A 26,058-nucleotide genomic window follows, 5' to 3' on the forward strand; every position below is an offset into this window, starting at 1 on the left:
ACCCCTACGTTGTCTTCTGATCATATATCTGTTCATTCTCAGCAGCAATAACTGGACAAACGATGTTTGGAAAAATACTCAGTAGACCGATAGGGACCAAAGTGGAACTTTGTTGTTTGCTGGAAGTTGCTTTGTCAGCTGCAACTGATGTAAAATAACACAGCATTTCAGAAAAGTAACTTTCTACAGACAGTAAAACATTGTAGTGGTAGTGATGGTTCGGGGCTACTTTGCTCCTTCGTAATCCAGACTATTTTGCCGTAACTTCTAGAATCTTTAGATCTATTTAACAGGACCACGTTACAAAGCATTGCAGGAAATTCACGTTCAGACTTTTTTGAGTCCGTTTAGCTTAAAAACTCCACCTGGTAGCTGAATTAACCCAATTCTGAGTGGTCCAAAGTTCCTCCACAAGAAAATAAAAGACACATTGCATCCAAGGTTGGGGCAGCCAGTCTTTTGTTTTTTCACATAGAGCCAAATCATCATTTGAAAACGACTTTTTGCTTCATGCATAAACATTATTATTCTTATTTTTTTGTTTTTTTTCCAGTTATTTGTTAATTCTTACATTGTGTGTGAATTGTGAGACAGTTATTTTTGTTTTTAAGCATATGCACTGACTGATGGCAGCTTTTAAATTTCGTTGTTCTTGTGACAATGACAATAAAGATTTATCTATCTATCTATTAGTTTATCAATCGGAAATGCTTAAGTGCAGCAAACACTATATGTGTTCAATGTGGGAAAATGTATAAAACACAGAGTAATATGCCATTGTCTTGTTTTACTGATAGTTGTTAACATCACAACCGTTAGCATAACAATCATTTCAGTTTCCTGGCCTTTAGCTAAAGTTTTTTGTTTGATCCAAGGGTAGAAATTTATCGCATTGTTTATCATTTATAGTGATAAATATCTTTTCACGATACGAATTTTGATTTAATAAATGGTTTTTATCGTCACTTTTATCGTTATCACAATAGTACCACAAATTATCCTGATAAAACTTTAAATTCATATCGCCCACCCTAAAATGACTCAAATAAAAGATGGTGAGTATGAGAGAATAAGATACTATAATTAAATACTAATTTGTTTCAAGTAAATGTTTGAGGTTCTTTTATGCTCTTCGTTCCATGCGTTTATAAAACTCAGACATGTCACTTTAAAGCTTTATTTCAACATTAATGCGGTATTAAACTTCAAGTCAATTCAATGGAAGTTGTGGCTCAGCCTGGTGATGAATTGGACAACTCTGATTTTAACTCTGCTCTTAGGTGAGTCATTTCATTACATGGGATGGTTTATTCTTTTTACTACAGAGCCTACATCTTATTTCTAAAGACGTAGAAGTGCGTAAACAAGAGCGTCACTCAGGACGTTTTTCCACAAAATATCCCCGCTGTAACGTCAGAGCTTCTGCAGAGCTGGGGGCTGAAAAATGACGATGTGGAGTTGTTTATTTCCAGTAATCCAAACTGAATGTCATCTAAGCACAGCAACTCTGTATTATGCATGTCAATGCAATGATGACTAACAATGGGAAGAATAGAAAACTTGTGTGACGTTTATGAGAGGCACCGAGTTATACTTAAAGCAATTGTTGGTTGCAAAATAGTAACATTTTGAGATTGACTCAAAAGGTTATTGAGTCAATCTTATTTTAAATACATATTTTTTTCAACATGGAAGGAAGCAAGATAGTAAAAAGCTTCTAATATCAAACTAAAAGAGAAAAAGGGCAAAACTATTGAAACAGTCTGAATTATTAGATCTGTAAGATTATTTCAGGAATCTCAGGCCATCAGCTTTATCACAAAGAATGAGAAGTGAATTACTGAGAAGGGATAAATGTCTCCAGTCAATAGTGTAAGTAACAAAGCATGGCACAGTCAAATATTTAGATTTTTATTTAGATGAATATTAAACACATCAGATCTGATTGGAATGTTACCAAAAAAATGTTTCTGTTTGTTACTATATTATTGTAATTTTTAAGATAAATTGGCAAGTTTTCCTTGCATAGTTTCTAATGATATTGTAGATAAAATAGTTGCTAATTTTCAGTTTTTTGATGTTTACAAAAACGTTTTAAGGCTTACAGGATTATGCCCTCCTTTATTTACAGATTATCAGAGCAGTTTTTCAATAATTTTTGTTCCCAAGTATACCGTGTGGTAAAATAGTACCAAATATTTCACATTATACGAAAATCTGAACTGTTGCCCTATATCCTGGCTCATAAGGTCACAAAATATTTAGAAACTGTTGAACTTTGTATGAAACTGACTAAATCTGAGTTTTATTTCTAAAAAATTGAGTTTTCTGCTGTTGTTTGGTGCTGCAGCGCCATCTTGTGGTAAAAATAAGACAACATCTCTCTAAATAAGCCCAGAAAGTCATAGTTTATGAGCAGTAATCTCATAAACTATGTTTATCCTGAAATGCAATGACCTTCAGAGGTCTAGTTGGCTGGATGTCCTGCCGCGCACATGAAAATAAATAAATACAACTTCACAGGAAGCCGTCTGTTTAGCATTTTATTTTCACATACAAAACTCAAACCCCCATAAGTTACAATTTATACATACAACAGAGAAGATGTGTAACATACTGCTGAGGCAGAATAAATATTTGACGTTGAAACTGCCTGATTTTAAAACACATCCAGTTTATACAGTCTTTTTGTACACATCAGTAATCCATGAGTAAAAGAAAAAAAAAACGCTCTGCTTTACCTCCAAAAGGAAGAATAAAACAATCCAGGGGCAAAACAAACGGGTAATGACCTGTCAGGAAAAAATAATGTAGATTCTTGACCTCTGTGTTTAGAAAAGAAGCTCAGTGACTGCTTCTGCTTACAGTTTCATAACACACTCCGTCACTTCAGTCGAAGCACTCTTAGATCACAGAGGGGAACAACTCCTTCATTAGTGCATCTCCAAGCAAAGAAGCAGGAGGCAAGACAAAAAAAGCTGCAGCTACGGATTTGAGATCAAAACAAAACAAATGTAATTACCACTTTACTATTTTCAGATTATGTAAATAATTTGTGACCTAAAATGTAAGACTACTTAATTATTTTCCTGTAACTTTTAGGTTGTAATGTGACCCATCAGATTTAACATAAAGCTCAAAGGATCCAAATCATCCTCCTTGCGGGACTGAAAATCCAAAACCCAGAGAGATAATTCAACTTCCTTCAAACAAGCTGCACAGATTGACTCAGTCTTAGTAACAAAAACACTATATCCAATTGTGAATTAGACAGTGACAATGATCTGAAGCAGAGAAAAAACAGCTTTCAAACAGTCAAGCTAGCATGGGCCAGCTAGCAGCATCAAGATCAACCAATGTTTTAAAAGTTCAACACTTACACCCTTCATCTGGTTTAAAGTTTTCTTAATGTGATTCACAGGTGCTGCCCTTCCTCCACCTGTTGTTGCAAATGCTGGTCAGCTGGCTGAAAGAAAGCTACTTTGCATAAATCATGCTCAAGACACCATTTTTAAAACTACCACTGGGAAGCTGTGAAACTCTTCCAGTGCCACTAATTAACCAGTTAAGTTTAGCTTGTTATACTTTATAAAGAGAAGAAATGCAAGATGGTGTCCCATTTGGCCCAAAGAACACTAGAAAACTAGTGTTCAAAACCATAAATAAATATTTAAGGTAATATTAATATAGTTAAAGTTACAAGATTTTACCAGTGAAAATAGTTGCTGTTGCTAAACTGCTCAGATCTCAAAGAAAACTGGAATCTAATAGAAAAGTGCATCTGTAATAAATCATGTGAAACATTAAATGTGTGTATTAATACCGTGATAATATGGAAGTGTTTGCCCAGAGGATCTCATGCCTGGTTTAGAGTCGGGCCTGCTAACCAGAACCGCTTCGCTTTTCAGCGGACACAAAGCTCTTTAAACTCTTCTTGCTTAAATTTGAGAATGAAAGCGTGCGACATCATCCGCTGTGACTGTTGTGCGTGACAACAGCTGCTCAACAAGACTGGCAGCATAAAAAAAAACCCACTAAGCCAATCTGATGACCGTTTAAATCCATGAGAAACTAAACTTTCGTGCTGCTCCATTAATATTCCATAAATATAGTTAAAAATAGCTGAACATAGATTTGTCCATGTGGTGTGCTTGGTTTTTAAATCTGTGGCACACAGTTGAATTAGTCAGTGAGAAATCAGATCAGGACTCATCATCCTGTCTCTGCGCGCCGATCACGTGAGGGTTGAACTGAGTGACGATGATGGTGATGTCATCACGGTACATGCGAGCCAGCTCCTCAGGCAGCGACAGCATCTTGGACAGCCGCTCGTGGTCCACCGTGCCAAACTCGTTGTTTCCCACCGCGTGCCGCATCAGGTGCGTCGCTGAGTTCTGGTCCTCGAATGCGGAGGACATGCGGGCCTTCCGCTCCTCGAGCAGACCCTGCATCTGTCCCAGAGTGACTTTGTAGCCTCCGACTTTAAGTGGCTGGCGCTGGTGAACCCCAGTTAAATACTCGCCGACGATGCGGATCACTTCCTGCCGGTGGAGCGTCTCCCAGAGGCCGTCTGAGCCGATTACCTGCAGACAGAGGAGGGCAATGCTCAGAAACATCTCGATCTTACGTAAAGAACAAACTTTAATCTCTCAACTTCCACTTATTCCTGCTCTATTCAAATCTCGCTTACAGTCTGGGCTTTCTCCCATTTACTTGGATTCCCTGTCGTAGTTTTCCTACCAGGCCAATCAGAGAATAGAAATTGTGAACGACGACATCAATTTTCTGCGCCGTTTTAGAATTGGAGTCTACCTGTAGTTTTAACAATGGCAGCGGAGGAAGTAAACAAAGCCATTCAGTCTGTGCTGGCCACGCTTTCAAATATTGAATTAACATTAACATCCGCTCAGCACTTCTCTCTGTAGTACCGTCTTTAGAAGTATAATGCACCGTCAAACTGGCACATTACATGCATGATGGATTAGTGATTGGGTAAAATGTAAAACTTCAGAGTCCAGATTCTCTGTAGGAATAGAGAACAAGGATCTGGTCTCTTTTTACTCGGCTAGTTCCATCTAAGAGTAAAAAACTACTTTTCACAAAAACAGTTTGAAATGTTCTTTACAAATCAGTTAAATTAAAAGAAAATCTGCAACACATAAAACAGTAATGAACCCAGACTCTTTTAGAAAGAGCTTTCTAAAATTTACACTCAACCCTTTTATGTAAAGAGAGCAAAAAGATCACCCTTTCAATCTGGAAAAAAGATTTACAAACGTGTTTTGGAGGACAGACATGGCGTACTTAATGAAAATAATAGTAAAAACATCAGAATAAAGAGCCTATTCATCAAACCTGAGAACTAATGAGCTCTTAGACATGGGAGGTGAAGGAAGAAGCCGCCATTAGTCACTGCAGTATCTACCATCTAAAAGACGAGCCAAAAGACCCCGGCGTGGTTTTCTTTCATTGTACTAAATGTCAAGGATCTCTCAGTCAGTGCCAACATTTCTGATTTATTCAGTAGTTTGACAAGATGGAGGGAAAAGTGAGATAATTGGATATTATTTTAAAGGGAAGACCAAGCAGAATATCGCTGCACATTGAAAACAAACAAGAACTTTTTGACAACTTGTGGCTATTAATTGATTCATTGTATAGAAGAAATTGGCGCAGTCTGCAGATTTTTCATTGAACCACAAATTATTACAAATACATAAAAAAGACTAATAAATAATTAAATTACTTCAAATAAGAAAATAAATATTTAATTGTCTAAAAAGAAATAACACAGCATTCCTTTGGTGAATGCTTGATCATTTGTAGCAAAAGATGCTGCTGCAGCCAAAAAATACTTCAAATATATGAGAGGATTTTTTTTTTCTTACAGAATTTAAGCCAGCTGAAGCTAAAGCTTTGGCATTTAAGGAGTTCTGGGTAGAATATATTCACAGATAAAGCAGGTCCTAATATTAAATGCAAAATGTTTATATTTTTGTACAGTTTTGGCTTAATTACTGCTCTGAGTGAGCTGTTCCTTCAGAAAATGACCTTCTTTAGAGTTTGTATATTTCAATTAACGATGACTCGATTACTAAAGTAGTTGAGGAGTATTTCAATAATTGAATCATCACAATTAATTGTTTTAGCCTGACGTGTAAATAAATAAAATAATCATCATTTAGGAGAGGAATGTTACCTTCCTACATGGTAAGTTGTTCTTATTCAACTGAATTAAATAAGACTACTAAAACTTTAGCTATGGCAACAACTGAAATTCTCTCAGACATTTAAAGAACTCTTCATTCATGTGACAGAATGCATGAAAGAATACATGGATGAATGATTGAAGAACTAAATTAACTTAGTACTGGATACATACATGAATAAATAAATAAATCCATGAAGGCACTAAGCTGTTGCATGAACAGCTTAGACCGCATTCCTCTCTTACCAGGAAGCGGTCCTTTGGCCGCAGCCTGTGGTACGTGATCTCCGGCTCGGCGGTCAGGTAGGGCGGCGTGTGGTAGTTGGGAGGGATGAACTTGGTGTGCTCATTCTCATGGAGCTGATCGGGTCCAGACTCCAGAACGCGCTTCTGCAGTTCGATGCTCCACTTGAACTTCACGTCCCCGAAGGCGCGGAACGGCATGAGCAGGCCCAGCAGCCGGTCCTGATGCAGAGGAAGACGGAGAGAGGCAGAAGTTCAGACTGACTTGTTTCTTAGTTTTTTAACCACGGGTGAATTGGTTAAAATCACTACCTGACGAATAACAGTCTTCCTCTCAGAGTGAGGATGCTCGCTTCGTATCCGAGCGACCTCGCTCTCGTTCTGGGCGTTGTGGTCGTTGGACAGTGTGTGAGCACTGAATGAACCATCCTCCTCCTGCACCCCCAACACGGCCCGGGCATCCCCGGCATTGGCTATATAGCTTTGAAGATAAAAATGGGGGAGGCAGGAGTTTAGATATTAGCTTCACAAAAACAACTGGAACTTTTTGTCACAACGTGCTGCTGGACATTTATTCTCCATACAGATCTGGTCCATCGATGTGCGCCACGCAGGCTGTAGCTCCAGAAAATGCCACTCTCAGGACCCAGTAGTGCAGAAACGCACTTGCGTCTCCAACCTGTAAGAGAGAAATCACACACAGATGGTAAGCACCTTAGCAAGTTTATATCACATGAAGTGACATCTGAACTCATTTCTGGTCTACCAAAGTTTAAATCCGGATCATTCCTAACATTGGCGGCCTGGACTGACGCATGTCCTCAAGAGCTCTTACTGATGGAAACATTTCTCAGATTTGACAGTCCAGATAAATGACATGACCTGCAACTCGACTCTATAATAACTGCTCATGGACACCTTAAACAGTAGAACAGGAAATGGGTCAGCTCATGTTGTTGCTAGGAGGAATGCATCCAAGTTTTTTACTTAAAAAAAGAAAGATTTATATCAAAACCACAGACTGTTCTCACCTGAGCTTCCAGAGAAATGTCGTTGTCCAGCCTCTTGAAGGCATTCAGTAAGGCCTCTCGGGTGTCTGGAACATCGCCAGGGCTAAAGAATGAAAGATATATAAAGACAGATTGTCTGAAAAAGAGGAACCAAAAATCTCCAGATCAAACAATAACTGACCAATCTAGACAGATTGGTCAGTGATACTGAGGTCACAAAGAGTAAAATAAGAAACCAGAAAGTCCTGTTTGAAATATTTCACATGACAACAATCACTGATGAGAAAGACCAAATGATAAATTAACATGCATTGGACATTACAACCACACATTTAAATTTATTTTGAAGAAGAATACATGGGTTTCAATTCCTATTTTATAAGTTGGTGGGCATTTGTATTTACCCCCTCTGACTCAGTTCTTTGGCTGCAGCTGCAAGTCTTTTTTTGAGGGCATTTCCTGGCAAGCAGATCTGAAAACTCATTCAAGAAAATATGGCAAAACTGTACCAAGAGACGGCAGTCACCTAAACTGCAATGAAAGTATTAATCAGAGAAACTGTCAAGAGACCCATGGTGACTCTGAAGGGGCTACTGAGATCCATCCAGCATTTTTTCCATTACTTGAGTTCAAAATTTAAAACTCACTTTATATTTCCTCTTTGCACACAGAGGGATATTTTTCTGATTTTTATCTGTTAATTTGGATGGTTATGGCTACCAGCTAATGAAGATCCCAATATTAAAAAGAAAAGAGGATTTTTAATGTTATATTATGGCTCATATAATATTACTGATGATTTGACATCATCCATAAGGAGGGTAAACCCCAACAGGTCAGCATAAAAACTTGACCAACAGGTCAAGTTTTTGTGCTTTTCTGTTTGAAATTTCTGTTTCAATGGAAAATTTTAAACAGAAATTAAACAGAACTTGATTAATTAGTGAACTAAATTACATGTTTGATTATTTTTTACTATAATGAGATGCAACTACATAGTTGCAAAGCTTCAACTTAATTGGGAAGATGTTTTGAGTGAAAACAACAAGATGTTTTAGTTCATGTGTTAAATTTTTGTCCAGATACTGTGATGAATTTCTCATACCGCCCCAAACCTCGTTAACGTCTGAAAATTGAAGCTCACAGATGCTCTTCATTCAAACACCAAAATAAAAACTCTAGACATTAAAATCTGGATCAGACAAACATCAATAGGAATGGGGTGTAAGGTTGTTACCTTTAGTATAAATACAAATGCACTCCACACTTCTAAGATTTTTATTAGTCTAGCCAATATACTCCCAAATTAAATGAACTGATGTTTCTGCTTGCATTATAATCAAATGTGGAAATATAATTATTCTTCTGGACATGTCTTATTTAAAATACTGTTCTTACCAGGATGAAATAGTTTAACTTAATGTAGTATTACTATACTGTGTGTTTCTCACCTGGTTAGGTCAATTAGCTCCTGCCAGTAGGTTCTCAGGCTGTTGAAGTAGAGGCTCTGAGCCTCCCGGGTGAAGTAGTCATTGGGATGTTTGTGCCACTGCAGGATGGGACTGAGCGCTCGGCCGGCCTCCATTGAAGCCTCCAGCTCACACAGAGTGTCATGGGGGAGCAGTGAGACTGCTATGTAGTAAAACAGCCTCTCACTCAGCGCCTGCAGAGAAACATTACGAGATTATGATAACATACACTGCTGCCGATAAAAAAATTGTCTTGGAAAGTGTCTAGATGTTTTCTCTATGCCTAAAAATAGCCTAATGAAGTCTGATATTACTGTTTGACCAATGCCTCAAAAAACAAAGAAATGAATTAAAACCCCAAAGAGTGAACAGATCACCTGAGCGCAGGCGCAACCGGCGTGTCCATCAAACACGCCCAGGAGCATTCCTCGTGTCTGCAGGCAAGTCGCCGCGCTCCGCCGGTCCTCTATGGGAGCGTTGGCTGGAAGCTGGTTGCTTTCAAAACCCATCACAGATGACACATTTTTACCGTCGAACTCTGGCACCTGCAACCGGATGATGAAAACAAACAACAGGATGAGAATCTAAACAAACAAATGATGAATCAGGAACTCTGTGCATGATCCGCACCGACCTTGAAGCTGTACTCGTTGGCTTTCAGGATGGAGTTGACCTGTGGGGGCGTCAGGATGTAGTTGTGAAGCGCTGAGGACGTCTGGTAGGACCTTCCTGCCGGGTGTGTCTGCCATGTTTGGGACGGGCCTCTAAGGGCAGGCAGGAAACCGAGGTGGGACTGGTGGTGTTGGCATGGTAACAGATTGGAGGCAAAGGCCTTGGCACGGGGCAAACCCCTGAGTAGTTGGGATGTAACAGGCATCGCTGACCATGCAGCACCGGTAATCAAAGCACCACCGATGTGCACACACCTGAAGAAGAAGCACACTAAGAGCTCAGATGTACGGATGGTGAACAGAGCGTTCTCTGTTCGCACCATTAAGCAAACACTATGCAAACAAGTAGACTTATTCTCATAAGGTTAAGTCATTCTGAATCTGAAATCCAAAAATCTCCAACACACTGAAGACCAAATTATTATATCTAGAGATGAGGATTTTCATGGCCAATGTCAACTTATAGTTTATTTTTTGGTCTGATCTGCAATGGAAAATAGCTAATTTGTTCACTACTAATTATATGGTGTCCAATCTTTGCTTCACATCAGCTGTTAAACCCAAACCATGCTGCAGCCAGATCAAATCAGATTAATGGCTTGAAAAGGTTGTTGATTAACTACTTTTATTTTTCCTGGTCACTGGCACTCCTATGTGGAAAAAATGTAATAGGGATAATAATTACTGCTAATACAGCTCAAAATATTTCCTTAAAGCATGTGCACTTCCCTGTTCAAATCTATCTAGAGGAAAATCTTACATGTGATATGACAAATTTGATATACAGGAAAGGACAAAGAGATCTTATGTACGCAGTTAGAGGATGTTTTTGGTGAAACTTAACTGATTGATCTATTTATTTTGAATGAAAATACAGCTTAGTTATCTATTTCTGTCACCTATGGTGGATAATAAAGAGTGCTTTAGTCTTAAGTAGAGGGTAGGTATTAGGCCACGTAAGTCTGCACTCATAGTTAGAGACAGATGGTTATCTTTACAAGAAAGCTTCACTCATTTTGGTTCTCCACCATGACTGTCTGCATTTTAAGCAAATGGAATATTTTAGAAAACAGTCAAATTTGTATTTTTCCTAAAGTAGCAAAAAGTGTAGTAAAGTCATTTTCCACAAGTAGCAGCGGGGCAACCTGTTGAACTCTATGCCTCATACAACTGGACGAAACTTTGTCATCGCATTAAAAGGAAAAGCTATGTAACAGAAATAGCAGTTTGGAACTGTAACCAATATAAGGAGGAAGTCTTATATTAAAAACTACAATATGTCTATTTGCAATGAAATGTAAAATTTGCAATAGAGGAGCAGTATTAGCTTGAGTAGCAGCTCTGCAGACCTCTGCAAATATAGGTCAGTACTGGTGCACAGAGAGTTAAAAATAACTGAGTACTGGCATTTGTTCCTCTGATAGTTATGACTGCTGCTGGCCAGGAAACCGAGTCCTGACCGTGACTCTTCAAATAACCTGCTCCAATTTACTGATTTTAATATATCTGCAGCTTCTGAAGCCACCCTTGTCTCCCTACGACTGGTTATTTCTATTTAAACCTGGAGCATTTTAGTTGTTTCTGCTACATCAGTCTTTCACAGAGTGACCCTGATGTGAACAAATATGCCTATTAACCATCCAGAAATAATAATTTAAAAAAAACCGTGACCCAAACAGACCAGAAGACTCGTCTCATCTCTGAGCTTTAAAAGTTGTTAACATAATTAGCTTCTCTAAGCTAATTACAAACCAGGTACAGGACGCAGTTAGCCAACATGATATAAGCAACAGCAGTAGCATACGGAGACATGGAGTGAATTAAAAATGTTTAAATAGACTTACAGTTTAAAACTCAAGTCAGTCGTGAAGGTAAAGCATCCAGATTCAGACTAGTGTAGCTAGCTCTGGGTTACACCCACAAGCCGTCGATAGAAATTGCTAGTTAAACATTCCAGGTACACCAAAGAATACTTTATAAAAGTCCGTTTGTGGAGAAGGGGACAAAACAGAACAAAATGTGCTCTTACCCTATCCGACAGATGTGTAGTAGGTATTTAAGTTCATGACTCGAACCCAACCCCTTCGGTTTGTGTTACTCCAAAGCGCCACACCTCATGCTGAAACCTGATTGGTTGAGCCTTAACCTACGCAGTGACGTCAACTCTCCCATGCACGCAACGTGTCAAAAACAATAGAAAGCTGAATATTCCAGTCCAAGAAGTGATACTGACATGTTAAATGGATGTATTACAGACAGTGACATACCTCAGGTTTGTAAGTTGGATGACAATGGCTTATAGCTTACGAAAAACCTAAATTTAATATTATCAAAAAAAAAAAAAAAAGCTTTTTAAGAGAAATTTCAGTATTTTTTTTCATTGAAGTGACTAACTTTGAATTCTGGAACCAAATCAAATAGTGTAAATTTGTAATAGAAATTAACCCAGAATTATCTGAGTTGCTACATTTAGTAAAATGTGTCACACCTCTCCCTTTCAAAAACACTTAATTAAAAATATTTGTCTTACAAAATGTTTGTAAGATAAATTAATTTTGACATACTCAGCAAAGTGATAGTAAAATGTTTTAGTTAATAGGTTTGATTGACAAAGGTACAAGTAATACAAATGTATGAATAAATCACCATGCAAACAAACAGCAGAAAATTTAAATAATTGCAAATATCTTTAAGATAATATTAGGAAATAGTTTAATAGAAGTTATTTTGTTATTTATTTCTATATTTTAATGCTACAAAATAAAATAAAAAGAAAGGAGAGAAAAAAAGCTATAAAAAAACAGAAGATGCTACATATTTGGCTTTCACAGTGACAACATTTTATTATGTCCTATAAGTGGCTATTGAGGTTAAATAAAAATAATTATATTTAAATGTTCATATCTTTGTTATGTAACGAAGAAAAGAAAAATGAAAACAAGAAAGAAAGAAAGAAAGAAGTAAATTAGGAAAAAAAGAGACAAAGAGGAAGAAAGAAAGAAAGAAAGAAAGAAAGAAAGAAAGAAAGAAAGAAAGAAAGAAAGAAAGTAAGAAAGAAAGAACTTTACCATAAAAACAAAACTCCAGTCAGATTTCATATAAAACAATTTAATCAATATAAAAGCATACAAATATTTCCAAAAAGACAACATTTGCGTTAAATTCAGTAGTGAACAGATTATTTTAACGAGAACAGAACAAGTGAGCAGTAAACATGTTTGCCACCGAAAACAGACCCTGAGGTCTATATCAGAAACCTTTGATCCACCAGCGTTTTGTTGGCAAGGTTCCTTCTCCCAAGAGTTTTGCGGATGAAGCGGAATATCTGCAATAAATACATTTTTGGTTTAATGTACATTTTTACTTTGGTGAAGGTAACACACTACAAATACATTAACACCAACCATTTGCTGTAGGTATGTGAGAACAGCTGCTAGCACAAAGTTCTGAGATCCAAGGTCAACAACACAGAAGAATAAAATGTCAAAGATCAGCAGCGTGGCCTCATTTCCATAAAAGAGGACATTACTGAAGGAGTGGGCTTCATCTGTAAAGAGGAGAGCAGTGGTATATTATAAATGCACACATCCAAAGATCTGTAAACAACAAAACAAGGAGAGTTTTTTACCACTGTAAAAGTAGCTTTTATCAGCCGGTTCCATAAACTCCATCCCTATGACTCGCTCCAACATCAGCTTTTCCTTCACCATGTAGTCCATGTCAGGATGGCCCTAAGTCAACAATCCAGCATGAGAAAACAAAGATTTGCATCAAATAAACTTGCAGTATCTACAAAACAAACAACGGAATCAGATTAAATGTGATCCAAGGTTACATTCTCACAGACTGAGCTAATTTCTGGATGTTTGTACTAACATGGTCAATAATGGATCCCAGGAAGTGGTTCATGGTGTTGTACGCTCTGAACTGTAGATCTGACAGATTGGCGGTAGATGCATCCATCAACCGTGACGGCCTGTTCCTCTGGAGTGAAAGAGGAGCAGTTCAAAGATTTTTTGTTTTTATTTTATATCAAAGAATAAGGGTTACAGAGGTGATCACATACCCTGCTAAGAGAATCTTGTATTCTTTCATACTGCTGCCTCAGACGGTTGGTGACCGACACCTGAAAGGTCTGAATGTCAGAGTTGGGAACCAAACCCCGCTGACCACACAGTGACTCCTACAGGCACAAGAAGAGAAATACAGCAGCAGCCATAAGTGTTGAACACTCTGAAGTTTTTTTTTTTTTCATATTTTGTGATATGATAATCACACATTTCTATTTAGAATTAGGGATTAATGTGGAAGACCATCACAAAGTAGTAAGTCTGGGTCTTCATGTTCACCAATGTTCTGTAAATGATAAGAGGCCTTCACAGTACAGCTGCATTTACACATTTATAATATATTTACTAACTTCAGATTTCATTAAGACATGTAAACGTAGAAGAGGTTGAATACAAATGTAAATCCACATTTTTCAGATTTGCATTTGCTAATAAAATAGCTGAAAACCAAATGTTTCCTTTTTTCATCTACTTCACATTGACACATTACTTAATTTTGTAGTGCTTGAGCAACAAAACTTAAAAAGGTTAGAGGGGTAATAATACTTTCACAAGTCTTTATTATATTGTTTGATTCTATGAAACCATATTATCTTTAATATCTTAAACAGTCTGAAGTGCATTATGATGTCCGATAACAGTTTCAAGGATTCCAAGAAGACCTGGTTTCTTGGAAGCAACTTCATTTGAAATGTGGGACTTCTGCAAAGTAGGACTGAAACGATTCCTTGAATGATTCGAGTACCTCGATTATTAAAATTCCTTGAGGAAAATTTACCTGCCTCAAAACTTCGTTGATTTATGTTTTATTATTTAGAGCACCGTGTCCCGGCTGGAACATTATTTGCGATAGGCGTAGCTCTGACTTTTGTATGCAAATGTTAACGGCATAACGTCCAATTTTCAAGTTTGACCCGTGGGGATTTTATTGATTGATGATAATGCCCGGGTTTTCATCGTTTTTGGGGAGGACCAATAAGCATCCTTAAAATGACTGGCGTGATGCCCGGAGTACGGCTGCCTTTCTCCTCCGGGAGCTGCTGGTTCAAAGCGAACGGCGGGAAGAGCGCTGCGGGAGTATTTATACAGGTGAGCAGATAGACTGAGCACGGGGGGCTCAGTCTATCTGCTAAGTATCAGCTATAAGTAGCTGATACTTATAGTATAAGTGTAGCTCTACGGACAAACAGCACAATAAATTTCATATCATCCCGGTCTGAACAAACGGGTGGCGGAAATCACATTCGTCTGTCCCCTGGTCTATTTCCTCCTCTCCACCCAGATCTTACGTCCGTTTGCTCACCTTCCCTTCCTGCCCCCACCACCTCAAACCCCCCCGCTCCAGGTGACATTTCCCGTATTCTCAAACCCAAAGCTTGACAGGTATGGGGCAAGGTGAGAGTTCATCTATTAAACTGACTGAAGATGAATACATAAACCAAAAGCTGGAGCATAGACATTTTTTATAAGCGTATTTGTGAGTCTGCCTCTTTATTTTAAATTGAATAGAATTTCAGATCTTTGTATAACTTTTCTTCAGGTTAACTTAGAAAGTGAGCTATTATTGTTACAGGTTAGTTTTCTAAACTCCATAAAGGTAAGTGTTAGGGAAGCTCAAAAATGAAAAACTGGACTGATATTGATATCCGATAATAACACTGGTGTTATGCTAAATTTATCAGTTTTATTTTATAATTTTTTTTATCCGACTACTCGATAAATCGTAAGAATAATCGATAGATTACTCGATTACTAAAATATTCATTTACAACAGCCCTACTGCAAAGCACTGCAAATAAAAATGAAAGATGACAAGGTTCACTGTTGTTGTACATACACGTTCTCTCTTCAGGTTATTGCTCATTTCCTCCATGTTTGTGTCTGCGTGTCCATGCACTGAGCGTCCATGGATGTAGTAACCAAAACAACGATTGAAGAACAGCAGCACAGAGACCTACGTGGAATAACAGAGGAAGCCCTTTTATTATTACTATTAATATTATTAAATTATTACTGATTGTGAAAAAAAAACAGGAGCTACTACTTACATTACTGACAGAGCAGAGATCCACAAACTGGCGAATTTTGTCCTCCACAAAGTGCTCGTAAAATACAGTGAAGAATATCACCTACAGGCACATGCAACTGTCGGTTATTACAGCTAAAACACAAAACCTCAATAATTAATAATGAAATGGTGGCCATTTACCTGCAGCAGGGCAATACAGAGCCAAAGTGTGGCGGCAAGGCCGTAGCGCAGAATCAGGCTGTAAGGAGGGGTGTACGCCTCTGGGGAGCGCTGTAACGTTGACCAAGGGTCTCTCAAAGCTAGGTTGGAGAAATTCAGCACCTTAACACAAGATGGCGAAATAGCGATAAGGAAAACAGACATGTACTGTCAGAATCCTTCAAACAGAACATGTAGGGTGAGATGTACTTCGAGAAAGAAGAGCACAGCCATGGTCTGAAAAGTTGGGCTGATCTTGCGAATGGTCTGGAGCTTGTTCCACTCGTTTGCCACAAAGTAGGTCCTCCAGATGCTGACTGGGGAGGGGTCACGTTTACTGTCCCCATGAGCTAAAACAACAGGAAAAAAGCTCATCAGAAGAAAAATACTGAATAACTAGCTTAAAGAGTGAGAACAGAATAACTGTGTTGGTACCTTGCACTGTCCTGTTCCCTTTGCTTCGTGGTCTCTCCCAGTCTATAAGAAATATATCGACTGACACCTGCATATACAGCTTGTGTAGAAACTGGACAGCCTGGATGCAAATGCACAAAACATGACACTTTTATATACCATTATGTACACAATATGATTTGTTTAAAAGACCAATTCCTCTTTTAAGTTTAGGATTTAGATATGAATCCTATGACACTGGATGGCAGAATGGAAATACAAATAACCTGGAAACTACTAAAAATTGTATTACAGATTACAGAGTGATCTGACCTTGAGAGCAAAGGCACAACCAATGTACATCACAAACTGCTCCTCTTGAGAGGGGAGTGGAAGCAGCACAGATACAAACTGTTGAGCCTGTAGACACACAGAGGCAGTTTGTCTGATAAGAGCTGCAAAAACAACCAGAGTTGAATCTGTTTTACAAACAAAGCTAGTCATGAAAGAACACAGAGTAAAAAATAACTTGCCTTCAGTGTCTAAAGAATGCAGAAATGGAAAGCAAGAAGGATAAAAGATCATGCAAAGAGTGGAAGTTCAATTTGTGGAAATTATTGTCAAAAACAGGCTGGTGAAACTAATGACAGAGACGAACGCAACAGTACAAATTTGAATGAAACTGAGTGAATAACAAAAAATATTAATATTTCTTATGACCCACCTTATAAAATATGAGCCAGTAAAGGCCAGTTCCCACCGTGACGATAAAGAAAACATTGGCCAGGTCACCGGAGTAAAACAACAGAAACTTCAGCATCGTCTGGAGAACACAGAGACCAGAAACACATGAACGCCCGGCGGTCATTTTTTACAGCGCTTCAACAGACGGCGATGTACCTCCAGATCAATGATGGGGGAAGCAATCCTCCTCTTCCAGCTGACTGTCTTCAGGAGCGAGTAGAGTACGGCCAACCCGCCCAAGATGCCAAGAGCAGTCTGTGTGACCCAAGGGTGACTATTTTTCAGTTACATACACAGATTTGTTGCCATGGTTTCAGCCCAACTTGTACTCACATCTGTCTTTGTATGAGCCTCTGTCTGATCCATCTCATAATCCATAGCAAAGGTTATCTACAAACACACACATTAGAGCATTAATTCACAAACTTTCCAGCTTGTGACCCACAAAGTAAAAATGTAACAGGGTCATGACCCCAACTGTCGGCTGAGCATACAAGTATTTTTACAGTCAGTTAAAATGTGGTGCCGTGACAACAAAGTCGGCATCAAAAGACGACATTTTGGCCAACATATTTTTTTATTGTTTGTAGAATTTCTATAATGTTTATGCTTTCTCATCATAATTTTTGGTTTTAGGTTAATTTCTGAAAAGGACAAGACCCCAGACTTAAATATCTATGACCCCAAAAACTATAAACTTTAGCCTAATGTAGACAGAGTTCAGGTACAATGCTTGAAGTTAATCCATTAATTGTGAGGATCAAACCAAGTTAAAGGACTTTTTGAACCAAAGTCCTTTTCCTTGTGGTAAATGGTGAAACATTGAAAAATGTGTCTTACAGTGGCCTAAAAGTAAAGAAACAAAACCTGTGTTTTAAGACATTAAGACATGTCAAGTTTTTGAATATGTATCTGTCTTCTGTACACTGCAAATATGGTGAGAGGACATATCAGTGTCTCGTGTGGTGGAAAATTTTCATTATAGATTGAATATATCCCTTTTATTAATCTGACGGTCATGTTTTTATTTTAATGCTTATGAACTTTTCCCAAATAAAACTGTTCATGCTACACATCCAAGGTTAGATGTTGTTTTGCAGGAGGCAGACTGTCTCTCCAGTGTTTGGGATTCCTTGTCCTTGGTATGAAAAACCATGGTGACTGTCGGAGCTTTCACTCTGACCTGTTTATGAGTGTCTGGCCTTGCAGACTCATATCAAGTGCACAGTATTAACAACCCTGACTGAAAGATTTTAACCTAACAGTGCTGGGTAATGAATTTTTTCCACAACTGTTTGATTTTTATTCAAAAACTGTCTTGGTTATTAATTAGAAAATATGCTAGATTGCCCAGCAGTTGAAGCCACTCTGACATTTAGCATTTGAAAGCGAGTGAATCTTTATCAAAGCAGACCGAGGCTGATTACGTTGCTCATTACTGTGACATCTGAGTGAAGCGTGGCTCTGGTAAATGTGTGTGGTATTTAAATTTGTTGCTATTGCCATCAAGCTTTGTACATGTTCAAAAGAACTGTTGCAGCCCGTCTTAGCTGTAGGAACTAGGTATGCTGCAGCATTCAGTGGCATAGTGATACAAGTACAGCTAAAAAATTTAATATTGTGATAAATTACTGCAGCATTCTAGAGGAATTCAGCCTGAGGCGCAAAAAAGGTGTAATGGAAACCCAGTGGCTTTGATAGAGGTCATCTGGATTTTTTTTGTACAGTAAAAAGTAAGAATGTGCAACATAGCAATGTACTCACAGGCACAGTTTGAGTACTGATGTTCGTGATGAGAACATCTGTGTAAGTCAAAGTCATCAGAGGGGGAAAAATGAGCCCCTCCTGATTTCGAGGAACAAGTTGAAACCTACCAGAGGTTTGAAACACGTCAGTACATTGTACATTTCTCCATTTTTATTTCCATTTTAACCATGACAACATTAAATATTACCTTATTTTGACACTGGTGGCAACGCGAATGACTTTAGGTGAGGATGTTATGCTCTTCTCTCTTCCACTCAAAGTGTCCACAAGAAACATTCGGCGAGTCAGATACCAGTTTCTCATACTATCTGTATAAAAAAATAGAAACATATATTGAAATTATCCAAACATTCATTTAGAAGGAAACTGTATGCTTTAATTAATAAAATCTCACCCTGATTGATGAATCCTCCATTGTACTGTTGGTTTTCGACCAGCGTTGGCAGGGGGAGAAGTTTCCTGTTCTCTTCTCCTCCCAGGTCCATGTAAACGTCGTAGAACAACGGTTCGGGATGGGAATCCAGCAGATCCGCCACTGAAAGGTCACACTGAACGTACACCAGAACACATTCAAAAACTGCTTAGAACCTAACTTTTCACAGAATATAGGTTTGTTGTCATTCTGTAAAGTAAATTAAGTTGAAGGCACTCACACTTTCTTGGTAAGCGGTTCCAAAACTGAAGGCTGCTGCCTGTTTGGCGGCTAATCCTGGACAAAGCTACAAGAGAGGGAAGGAAGAATTGTTGGAGGTTTATGAAGTCTTCACAAGCTGTTCAAATTACATATGGTGAGTACCAATGCTCCTTGAACCTTTGCACATTTTGTCAAAACTTCAACTTATTTTATACAATTTATGACCGACTGAGACAAAGTAGTTCATGGAACATGGTCTTTGAGAACTGAACATGTAGTGAGCGTTTGTTTCCAGAAACATTTCACTCTAAAACCCATAAATAAAATTCACTGTAACCAGCTGACTTTAGGAGAACAGCTGTTCAGCGAAGACCTCAGATGTTTGTTAGAAAACATTAGCGAACAAACAGCATTGTGAAAAGTAAAGGAGAGTCTGTTGACAGGACAGTGGTTCGTTGTGCGCTATGCAAATCTGACCTTTGATGAAGAGTGGCAAGATGAAAGCTGATATTGAAAGAGAGCAAGAATTCCTGTTTGCACTTTGCTAATAGCGACAATGTTGTCAGATTCTCTCATTCCAGTCTGGTTGAGCTTAAATAATTTTTCCAAAAATAACAGGCAGATATGCAAACGTCATGGGAACACACCTGAAAGACTTGTAGAGGTAATTTCAGGTATGAAATGAACGTACGCATACAGCACATTTAAATTTGTATTTGAATAAACATTTTCATGAGGGATTCATCTATGTAAAAGTAATTTGTCCTGGCACTTTTACAAGAAAAAGGTTCCATTGAAAAAACATCCTATGGTCTGGACACACACATCTGATCTGATTATTTTCTCGGCAGTGCAGAAGTCTGAATTAAAAGAGATGATCTAAGCCACAAATCTTATTTGCTTGCAGCCTAAGTGTCTTGATCACAGACAACTTAAAATGTTACCTGCAGGTTGCTTCCGCCGACCTTCTCCCACCTCAGGAACTCCCCCTTGACATTATAGACAGCAGCAAGCAGCTGAATGTTGGTGTTCTGACAAAAATAACGAAATTTACATTTAAAGTTTTATTTAAATATCTGTAATGAACAAGACGCACTATTGATGTATATTTTTTTATTCGCTTATTGTTTAATGTCAACATGTTTTACCCGATTTCTTCCTCTGAAGCTGAAGACCGTGGGAACAGGATCTGTTTGAAGCACGCGACTAGCCAGCCCGGGTTCATCTCCATAGAAAAGCCACGGGAGATTAACTCTCCTAGAGAAGAAACAATCAAAGCTGCTGGTGTCTGCTCTGGGCTCAGACTGGAAAAATCTGTTTGAAATTTATTAAAATGCTAAAACTGAAAAAATAAAAAAGAAATCAAACAGGATTACCAATAAGCAATTTCTTGAACTGAGCTCAGAGCAGCTTTTGATCTATAAACGGTGTTAAAAAGACCACAAGCATCAGTAGAGGAACCAGTGATGGAGTGCATGTTCAACACACACATGTTGCCAAGAGCCTGGCATGCTGTCAGGTTGGAGTAGTCCTGCAAGGAAAACATCAGATGTTTATGCAGAGGATCTAATCCTTCATCTCAACAATCATTGTTTGAATCCTTGTTAAAAAATATAAGTGTGTTTTCATTACGAGGCACGCAGCTGAGGAGGAGTAGAGATTTTCCACAAACCAGGCCGACTGAAGGCTGAATTTCTAATACAGAAGGTAAAAATGAATCAGAGTGGATAACAATCTGCTAAATGTAACAACAACTGAGAAACCAAGAGCCGAGGATTCCTACCAACTGAGCATAGTTGACACTGGGATTCACATTAGTGGAAAGGACTCCTGGACGGAAACACAATCCTCCTTCCTGGAAAAAAACAAAGCAAACTAGTGACACATTCCCTTCTGACTGCTGAACATGAGCCAAGTTTGAATATGTTAAGAGAGAGACATGATTGAACTCACTTGAAAATTAGGAGCCGCACACACACAGGAGGTGTTAGTGAAGGTAGACATACATCTCTCACACCTGGAAGACAATTTGAAAATGTATAGATAATTTAGCCATGAGGTACGCAAATCCCACGATTAAATGATTAAGATACAGAGCCTTAAAAGCACATTTTGATTTTTTGTCATGTTGCATCATATTCCTTTTCCACCTCATTACTTTGGGCTCAGTGTAACTATTTGAAGTCAAACATACTCAAAAGTTTTCACAAGACATTTTAAGAAAAAACTGGAGCTCTTTAGAGACAGCATGTTGCCAACGGGGGGGATTTATTCAGCAGGACAAAAGATGCAGTGAGATTCACTGCATTAAGGTGCTCCAGACTAGATAAATCCCAATTCACGTACGGGTCATTTACCTGTCTCCGTTGGTGTTTGATACAGACAAAGCAGGGCTTTTGTTGCTGCACGCTTCACATCTGGCATTTTTCAGAGGATTTCCATTGATATCCCTTTCCACTAGAAAAACAAACAAAAAAGCCATGAACTCCTGTCCTTACATAAAAACATATAACATTCAACTCCCTTTTCATTCCTATTACTACTGCAAATCAAACCAAAAAGTAAATAACTCACCCAGGATATAGCCTGATAGGCACTGACATTTTCCCTCATTACTGAGGCTGTTTGGACAGCGAATGCACCCGAAGCCATCTTGTGTTACTGCCTGTACCAAACACAGTAAGTCACCAAAAAGTCAGTCTTCTATTGAGAATAGATGATAAATCTGTATTGGACACAGCTACAGGACTTTCATATTACTGAAACAAGAAGATATTGAAGAAAAATTGAACATACGGGACTGTCTGTAGGACACTGCTCACAAGAAATGGATATTTTATCATTGAAGACATTTAAGGTTCTGTAGCCAGTCTGGCAAATGCAGCTCAGTCCTGCAAAACAAAGGAAAATCAGATGAGTAGTAGTGAGTAGAGCTGAACAATATGTTACGACTAAGTGTTAATGGCAATATCAGCGTGTGCAATATTCTCATTGCAAAGAACTGATTGGTGTGCAATAATTATTGGCTATCTCCAAATGTTTAGATGTTCACAGCGGACACAAATGACACTGCTAAAAATGCCAAAGGTCAAAGAGTGTCAAGTTAAATCAGCAAATCCTACACTTTTGAATGTGTTCACCATCTCCACCCAACTGGCACGCACCTCGCAAAGAATCAAGCACACCCATCCCTTTCACTGCTCAAACTCAGCAGCCAAATCTATAAGGTGGCCTGGCACACCTGTGCTCACACAATGATCTCTCTTCAGACAAAGAACATCAACTGAAAGCTTCCTCAAAGACAGCACTGGCAGGAAATGGACATTATTCAAAGTTTACATGATTCAGATTGAATTCAGAAGACCAAAACAGATTTATTGTTTGATGCAATGTTTTCCACGTGTTTGGAAACAGATTAATTGCACTGTTTGGCATATAGTTTATTTATTCATTCACTGTTAACTTACAAGTAAATTATTAAATCACTACTTGAGAAATTGAAGTTAAAATGAACTCATTGTTATCTGTAACTAATATCTCTTCTGTTTGTAGGTTTCCAACTTAGTCATGTGACAACTCATGTTGCTTTCATATGCTGCTGATGAGATTCATCAAAAGAAAAGAAAAAGATGAATAAAAGATGCCATTGAGATAAGTTGTCCCTGTGTCTCTTTGGAGCAAGAAAGCCTTCTTCAAGTCTGGGCAAAAGCTGAGGTGGAGACTTGACCGAGAGTGATGAAAGTACAGATGAGAAAGAAAAGAATGAGGAAAATGGGAATATATGGCAACTGATCGCAATATTTAGTAAAATCAAAAACTATACGTTTAACATTAATAAAAAGAAGTAGGATCAGTGCAGAATAATTAACAAGATAGTAGGAGTACAGCACAACTTAAACATCTGTTAAAAATGTATTCATTGTTATATTTTGAAATGCATATTGCAGAGTTAGGGAAAAAAACATGAATCCAGTTCAGCTCTAGCAATGACAGCCATTATGATAAATGGCAAAATGACGAGTCACTTTTCCTCTGCTTATTATCTCTTGCACCAGAGACCATCTGCTGACAGTTCCTCCTTTTCCCATAAGCCTCCTTCACAGTTACCTCCTCTTACCACTCTTCTCATCTCCACCCTGTTTCAACACTTGATGTCTCAACAGCAGATTATTATACAACACCCTGTTACATTAGTGATCATACACTCACACCATTTTTATATCGTTTTCAAAATATAATCATAAATCACAACTCATTTAACTGCAACTTCTCAATAATTAGCACCTCTGATTGAATAACTAAGGAATCATTTTTCACTTTAATTAAAAAAACCTATGATCGTCATGATCATAGGTTTTATTTAATGCAGGCACACTTCTGGTAAAGAAAACAAGATTAATTTATTATTTTCAATCAAAAATCATACATGCTTTTTGCTCTGAGCCTTCAAGCCTATTCATTTATTCAGTGCTGTACTTTTATGCATGAAAGTGAGGAATGATTTCACTTGTTTTGGCAGTATAACAACCTTTAACGGTTTTATTCCAGCATTTGTAGAAAAAAAAGAGCATACCAGTGAAAAACTGATATGCTCAAATACCAAATACTCTCCTGTGTCCCTCCAGAACACACTGGAGAGACTACACCCTTATGGCGTGAAACTGCTTTAAGACAGTTAACATTATCACTTTTTCTCTTTTATTGGCAGCCCTAGGAAAGAAGATGGAGTCAATCTTTAGATGTCAGAAACCAAAGTCTAATTTATTTTTGACCACATATAAAGTTGTACAGCGCTGGATGCTTTCACATAATGCTAAAGGGAAGAACAAAGTAATCAGAGTACAATAGATATTTTTCTTCTTGGGCATGTATGCTCCAAACAATAGGCTGGACTTAAACACACACTGCAGCCTAACTGGTAATATGTTAATACTGTGAGCAGGCCAGCCTCTGGACATGTGACTTTGTTGGGATGTGATACAAACGTGTGTTGGTGTTGATTCACGTGTGAAGCTAAGTGGAACAGACCTACTGATAGGAGAAGACCTTGAAAGTGCTCTGCTTCTCAGCTCCAAGAACATTGTGTTAACATAAACAGAGCTCATAGAGTTCCAAGATGACAAAGAGACAACAACTGTGTGAATACAAAAGAAATGGTTTGAAACCCCTTAAAACTTACAAAATGTTAAATAAACCAAACTGTGTGTGTCAGTTCACACACGGCTAATAACTAGTGAATGACTAATATAAGTTTGGTGATCAAAAATAAGTCAGTTCTAACAAGACAACCCAGAAGGAGCAGGAAAGAGTTACAGGAGGGGGGAGTTTATCTTGAAATCCTTCCTTTTCTGATGCACTTTATGTACTTTTATCACATTTTTCTGTTTTATTTTCTTCTTCTGTAATTTCAAAGTTATGCATTCATATTTCTTCTTTTCATAGCTTTTTCAGATTCTTTATTAATTAAACTACGTACATTCACTGTGTAATTTCTAGTAATTTCAATTTTAACATCATAATATTCTAACACCAAAACAGTGGAATTACTTTGTTGCACTGATTAATTTAACTTTTAACTCTTTATAAATATTGTTTTTATTTTAACATACAGTAAGTCTTCCAATGTTTCTGAAAATCTACAGCTCCGGTTTTTCATTTATTCTGGTTCTGCTATCTAGTAAGACTGCACTGTATATTTCCAACAGATTCAATTAGATGACTCATTCATTCACAGTTCATTTTCGGAGCAAATGAAATGTGTTCATTTTTGAAATAATTTTTGTAAAGACACACCAAAACGCCCCAATCAAGACCTTCCTCTTATATCATGCAAACAAACAAAAATAAAATGAACAATAACTAATCATCATCAAGATGCTTGAAACCTAAAATCTTTCAACCTTTAGTAAATATGGATGGACAAAGAAGATTAAAATTAAAAGTATATCCAAAACTTAAAAAAAAACAAAAAAACAATTAATTTTATTCCAACTACATAGCAATACAAACCTTTTCACACTAACACAGGCAGATATTGCTGCGTCTGCTGTTTAAAAGATTTACCCTTAATAGTGTCAAAAACATTTATTCGATGTTTTACTTTTTCCCCTCAAAACATGAAACAACAGGAAGCTAACAGCTTTTAGCTTCACACAATTGGCTCTCTGATTATTAGATGACACACGCCAACATACAGTTCAAATTACTCTACATTCAAGTATAAATAGTAAAATATTTCTTATTATAGGTTGGTATCGCAGCCCGAAATCAGCTTAAGACGAGTATTATGATGATAAAAACCGACCTGTAGAGCTCTGGCGCTGATTTGAACCACATCTGGAGCAAGACACACTTGATATGTCGAAGAATTCGTCTACGCCGCAATCTGAAGGAGCTTTAAACGGAATGATAAACTGCTGGCAGTCAATTAGATTTATATATAACAAAAGTGAAAAATATGGGAGAACTCTGTGTCTGCTAATAAACAGTAGCGTCCCCGTCGCCATGGTAAACAACAGTCCTCCTTTTTTTTTTTTTACCCACAATCCTTCACTCAGGCTGGTGATGGGATTTTAGAGTCTTTTTAGAGATCCGAATCATTTGGCTTAGCACACCGAACAGG

At 37.9% G+C, this 26,058-nt stretch overlaps 2 protein-coding genes across 3 annotated transcripts; both read right to left on the reverse strand.

The window, feature by feature from the left end:
• Nucleotides 1-2,529: 2,529 nt before the first annotated feature.
• pdp1 (pyruvate dehydrogenase phosphatase catalytic subunit 1) lies at nt 2,530-11,730 on the reverse strand. 2 transcript variants are annotated; one of them, XM_032559218.1, is made up of 9 exons: nt 11,631-11,730; nt 9,565-9,856; nt 9,308-9,475; nt 8,913-9,124; nt 7,483-7,564; nt 7,036-7,130; nt 6,764-6,932; nt 6,455-6,673; nt 2,530-4,583 (listed from the first exon to the last, which is right to left on the reverse strand). In XM_032559218.1, the coding sequence occupies exons 2-9, from the start codon at nt 9,805-9,807 to the stop codon at nt 4,203-4,205; spliced, it is 1,569 nt and encodes a 522-aa protein (XP_032415109.1). In that variant the 5' UTR covers nt 9,808-9,856; nt 11,631-11,730; the 3' UTR covers nt 2,530-4,202. The 2 variants fall into 2 exon arrangements, with proteins under 2 accessions (XP_032415109.1, XP_032415110.1); XM_032559219.1 differs by lacking the exon at nt 11,631-11,730 and adding an exon at nt 11,446-11,624.
• Nucleotides 11,731-12,688: 958 nt separating this feature from the next.
• Nucleotides 12,689-26,041, reverse strand: tmem67 (transmembrane protein 67). Its single transcript, XM_032559194.1, has 28 exons — nt 25,741-26,041; nt 22,233-22,327; nt 22,011-22,101; nt 21,794-21,893; nt 21,390-21,453; nt 21,220-21,291; nt 21,069-21,131; nt 20,813-20,967; nt 20,585-20,693; nt 20,381-20,467; nt 19,456-19,521; nt 19,197-19,350; nt 18,990-19,110; nt 18,800-18,905; nt 17,369-17,425; nt 17,192-17,290; nt 17,016-17,114; nt 16,625-16,711; nt 16,334-16,433; nt 16,109-16,248; nt 15,881-16,021; nt 15,720-15,800; nt 15,509-15,625; nt 13,668-13,784; nt 13,478-13,585; nt 13,230-13,332; nt 13,006-13,148; nt 12,689-12,926 (listed from the first exon to the last, which is right to left on the reverse strand). The coding sequence occupies exons 1-28, from the start codon at nt 25,940-25,942 to the stop codon at nt 12,846-12,848; spliced, it is 2,958 nt and encodes a 985-aa protein (XP_032415085.1). The 5' UTR covers nt 25,943-26,041; the 3' UTR covers nt 12,689-12,845.
• Nucleotides 26,042-26,058: the final 17 nt, after the last annotated feature.

Source organism: Xiphophorus hellerii, chromosome 3, assembly GCF_003331165.1.
Source record: "Xiphophorus hellerii strain 12219 chromosome 3, Xiphophorus_hellerii-4.1, whole genome shotgun sequence".
Lineage (NCBI taxonomy): Eukaryota > Metazoa > Chordata > Actinopteri > Cyprinodontiformes > Poeciliidae > Xiphophorus > Xiphophorus hellerii.

Excerpts from the sequence above, each read along its gene's own strand:
- pdp1 (XM_032559218.1), bottom strand. The coding sequence starts at position 9,807 with ATGCCTGTTACATCCCAACTACTCAGGGGTTTGCCCCGTGCCAAGGCC. Across the intron at positions 9,125-9,307 it reads CCGGTTGCGCCTGCGCTCAG|GCGCTGAGTGAGAGGCTGTT; the intron begins GTGATCTGTTCA and ends GTTTCTCTGCAG. Across the intron at positions 6,674-6,763 it reads GGAAGACTGTTATTCGTCAG|GACCGGCTGCTGGGCCTGCT; the intron begins GTAGTGATTTTA and ends CCTCTGCATCAG.
- tmem67 (XM_032559194.1), bottom strand. The coding sequence starts at position 25,942 with ATGGCGACGGGGACGCTACTGTTTATTAGCAGACACAGAGTTCTCCCA. Across the intron at positions 21,132-21,219 it reads GTGTCAACTATGCTCAGTTG|AAATTCAGCCTTCAGTCGGC; the intron begins GTAGGAATCCTC and ends CTTCTGTATTAG. Across the intron at positions 19,351-19,455 it reads GAACCGCTTACCAAGAAAGT|TGTGACCTTTCAGTGGCGGA; the intron begins GTGAGTGCCTTC and ends GTGTACGTTCAG.